Source organism: Austrofundulus limnaeus, unplaced genomic scaffold (assembly GCF_001266775.1).
Source record: "Austrofundulus limnaeus strain Quisiro unplaced genomic scaffold, Austrofundulus_limnaeus-1.0 Scaffold1357, whole genome shotgun sequence".
Lineage (NCBI taxonomy): Eukaryota > Metazoa > Chordata > Actinopteri > Cyprinodontiformes > Rivulidae > Austrofundulus > Austrofundulus limnaeus.
The window spans coordinates 65,552-69,891 of NW_013953759.1; the positions used below are offsets into that span (position 1 = coordinate 65,552).

The following is a 4,340-nucleotide window of genomic DNA, read 5'->3' on the forward strand; positions in this document are numbered from 1 at the left end:
GAAATACCAAAAAAATAAATAAATAAATAAGCACGTGGAGTCGAGCCGGTTGGACCCTGTTACTCACTGATTCAGTCGGGGGAGGTTCATTATAAATTTCCAGTCTGAGATTCTTTTCTGGCCGATCAACATGTAGTGTAGGAAACTCTTGACACGGCTGATCCTGGCCATGTTGGACTCCATCATCTTTGGGGTGCCTGTCGGCCTGTGGTAAAACGCCCTGAACTTTTCAACGTAGGCATCTGAAATGAGGTTGAAATTTATGTCACTAATGTCAGTAGCTTTAGTGAAAAAGAACAGCCATGCACATACTGAGAGTGACTCACGCATGGATTCAGGCAGCCGCAGGTGCCTCATCACATTTCCTTTAGAGACCCCCATGGACCATGTTTTGCTCCTTTTCGGTTTCCTTTTAATCTTTGGAGTGCTGAGGGGAGAAGGTTTGGCTTTGGGAGGGGAAGGCCTTTTTACAGCAGTCGTGGGGAATGACAACCGACTGCTGGTCTCATCAGCAATGTTGACATCCGGCTGGACAGCTCCCTCTGGGATGTTTTCTTCAGGAATGTTGCCCTCTGGGAGGATGTCCAGCCGCTGTTCGACCTGTGGGTCCTCCACAACGACTTCCTCTTCCACCTGTTCTTCCTCAGCCTGTTCCTCCTCCACCTATTCCTTCTCCACCTGTTCCTGCTCACTCTCTTCCTCCTCCACCTCTTCGTGCTCCTCCTCTTCTTCTTCCTTCCTCCTCCTCTTCCTCCTATTCTTCTTCATCCCCCTCTGTCCTCTTTGTCCTCTTGGCAATATAAATTCTCTCCTCCTGTATCGGGAGGAGAATTGTTTCTGCAGAGGTGCCGGGCTCCTCCTTTGTCATCCAAAGTACAGTAGAGGGCAGAAAAAATGAAGAATTAGTGACTTGCACCTTCAATCCAACTGTATCAAAAGTCAGGGACAGTACAAAATAAAGATCTCACCACTTCCTGCTCGGAGTCAGACGAGGCTTCGCTTTCGACTGGAGCCTGTATTTCCTTTCCCCGGGCCCGTCTTCTTTTTTTCGGCTCCTGTCACAGACAAACAACAAAGGCCATACTGACTATCATCTCACCCTGAAAGGCAATGCTGGAGAACACAGTTCCTATCCATCACCCACCTCCTGATACCCCCGCCTTCTCAACTCTGACTTGAATCCTGCAGCCACGCGTTCAGCAACCTTCAAAGCCCTATAAAGCTGGGCGTTCCTTTCTTCAACATCCTTCAACTTTGACTGTAGGCTGTAAAAAGTATCAAATAATACCTTGTTAGACTGTGTGTAAACAAATCAGATGACATCAAAAACAAAAAATGCTTACTCTACGATTATTGAAGCACACTCAGGATTTGTGCACGAGCTGGAGTGGGAGGCAGAGGGCTCCTGAGTGTCTTGTAGTGGAAGACCATCCAAGTCAAAGGTAGTCACCATTGGTGGGACTGGCTCACTTGCTCTGAGCTCAGCTAAGAGCTTGAGAGCTTTTTTGGTGCTGGCTCTTGTTTACAGGCGAACCCTTTGCTGTTCAGTAAGTTCAGAGTGCCTGTTAGGTGTTGGCCATATTTATGGCCATAGCCTATTGCTGGGCATGGGCAGGTTCAGATGTTAATGCGGCCCATTGCCCATGTGGACAGTATTTTCCTTTCTGCCACATTCAGCACATTATGCTGATTTTTTTAGATGTTTGGTCATATTGACCAGCTCTCCGAAGCAGATGGGGCATTTCCAACTCATTGGGCCTCATGCAAGAACCGTTCGTACGCACAGATTTGTTCTTAAGTTGTGCGTACGAGTGATTTAGGAGAATTTGTGGCATTCACCAATGTTTTCATATTCTAAGATTTTTTTTTCAGATACGAACAAAATTCAGGAGTGGTCCAGACCTGTCGTATATTTTACGGGGGGTGGGGGGGTGTACGGTGCGCAGCACTGTGTCTTCTGAATAAATGAAAATGATTTAACACAGTTGTTTATACTTTTAGCAGCTCTTTTTATCCCACAGCTGACCTGCTAAAAATGACAGATTTTCTTTTCTGGATCTCTGACAGACCGACTTCAATCTCTGAACTCATAAAGTTTTTCTTTTTAGTTTTCACTGTCATTTTTCATGAATGGACACTTCCTGATATCTGAGGCAGGAAACATAGCCTTATATGGTGTTTTTGGGGAGGTAATTATGCTAATCTCCTCTCGCGTGCACGAGCAGCTGGATACGAACAGGTGGAATTTACGCAGCTCATTTACGCACTTTTCCTGAAGATAGAAGAGTTTGTTGAATCTGACGTGACATGTTCGTACGAACCCTTTGTACGAACAAAAGTAAGAGAAATTTAGGATAAGAATACGAACATGTTCTTGCATGAGGCCCATTGTTTCTGTAAAAAAGATTAAACAGACAACTGTAAGTGTTTGCACTTTAAATGTGTAAACAGGTAAAACTGTTCAGCTATAAACCCAGCAAAACCTGCAAAAAACTGTTAAAACCAAGGTGGACCACATCAAAAACCAAGCAAAACCTGTAAAAACTGTTAAAATCCAGGTGGACCACGTCAAAAATCAAGCAAAACCTGCAAAAACTGTTAAAATCCAGGTGGACCACGTCAAAAATCAAGCAAAACCTGCAAAAACTGTTAAAATCCAGGTGGACCACGTCAAAAATCAAGCAAAACCTGCAAAAACTGTTAAAATCCAGGTGGACCACGTCAAAAATCAAGCAAAACCTGCAAAAACTGTTAAAATCCAGGTGGACCACGTCAAAAATCAAGCAAAACCTGCAAAAACTGTTAAAATCCAGGTGGACCACGTCAAAAACCAAGCAAAACCTGCAGAAACTGTTAAAATCCAGGTGGACCATGTCAAAAACACATCAAACCCTGCAAAAAACTGTTAAAACCCAGGTGGACCATGTCAAAAACACATCAAAACCTGCAAAAACTGTTAAAATCCATGTGGATTGGGTCTATGACAGATAAAAACATGCAAAACATGTTAAAATCTAGGTGGTCTAGGTACAGGAAGGCTTAAACCTCAAAAAATTGGACTGGAAAGGTATTCACATGTTGCTCTGTTGACATCTGTAGTGAAAATGAGGTTTGAACCTTCTGGAAAAAGGGTGAGTGGAGTTTCAATTTAAGTTTCAGTTTCTTAATAAACAGAAAAAAACTGCATAACGCATACCTTCATTCTTTGGTGTTTCACAGTGCATAGGAAGTACCTAGCTAAGATTGCTTAGGCTAATTGTTTTCGTCTTGAAAAACCCTTTCCAACGATACCAAGCTCGCCCAGATAAATTACTCATACACCGAGTAAAAGTACTACAATCTGTGGTCACACTTAGTGTTCGTAGCTGAAATGCAACACTTTTTGGCTTCTAGCTTTGGCTAGGAAGTAGCTACAGGGCTGAAATGCTCAGAGAACTTAAAGACTATTGGTCTGAGAGTACCCTTCGAGGTACAGCTTTCTAGCTAAAGGCTAACTTGCTAGGAGGTGGGTATTAGTACTGCAAACTGTCTTCACACAGTGGTCGTAGCTGAAATGCAACACTTTTCAGGTAAAAACCTTGGCTAGGAAGTAGCTACAGGGCTGAAATGCTCAGAGAACTTAAAGTCCATTAGTTTGAAAGTACCCTCAACCTGTCTTCACACTTAGTGTTCGTAGCTGAAATGCAACACTTTTCAGGTAAAAATTTTGACTAGGAAGTAGCTACAGGGCTGAAACCTTCAGAGAACTTACATACTATTGGTCTGAGAGTCCCCTCTGAGGTACAGCTCTCTAGGTAAAAGCTAACTTGGTAAGAGGAGGGTAAAAGAACTGCAACCTGTCTTCACACTTAGTGTCAGTAGCTGAAATTGTACATGTTTCAGTTAATAGCTTTTGCTAGGAAGTAGCTACAAAGCTGAAACGGTCTAAGAACCTTCAAAAAAATGGTCTGACAGTACACTCCATGTTTCAACCTTCTAGCTTGAACCTACCTCTCAGAATTGTGTGTAAAAAAGCTACAAAGTATCACTCCAGTCTTGTTGATGATTAGGTTGAGGGGGTTCAGGCCTATGCAGAACAGCAATGGGGACAGAGCATCTCCTTGGTATATGCCACATTTGATGGACACTTGTGCAAGTGGTTTGCAGTTGGCTACAAGGGTGGTTTTCCACAGCCCCATCGAGTTTGCAATGAAGGCTCTTAGAGTCCTATTGATGTTGTACATCTCTAAGCATTCAATGATCCAAGTGTGTGGCATTGAGTCATAGGCTTTCTTGTAATCAATCCAAGCGGTGCACAAGTTACTGTGTCGGGTTTTGCAGTCTCGGGCGACTGTGTGGTC

The 4,340-nt window shown here is 43.4% G+C and overlaps 1 protein-coding gene across 1 annotated transcript in view; it reads right to left on the reverse strand.

The window, feature by feature from the left end:
• Positions 1 to 694, reverse strand: part of LOC106535089 (uncharacterized) — a gene marked incomplete at its 3' end in the record, with an annotated part of 1,733 nt that extends 1,039 nt beyond the window's left edge. Inside the window, 2 exon segments of the mRNA XM_014031973.1 lie at positions 68 to 242; positions 327 to 694. Coding sequence (XP_013887427.1) covers positions 68 to 242; positions 327 to 381 — 230 coding nt within the window.
• Positions 695 to 4,340: the final 3,646 nt, after the last annotated feature.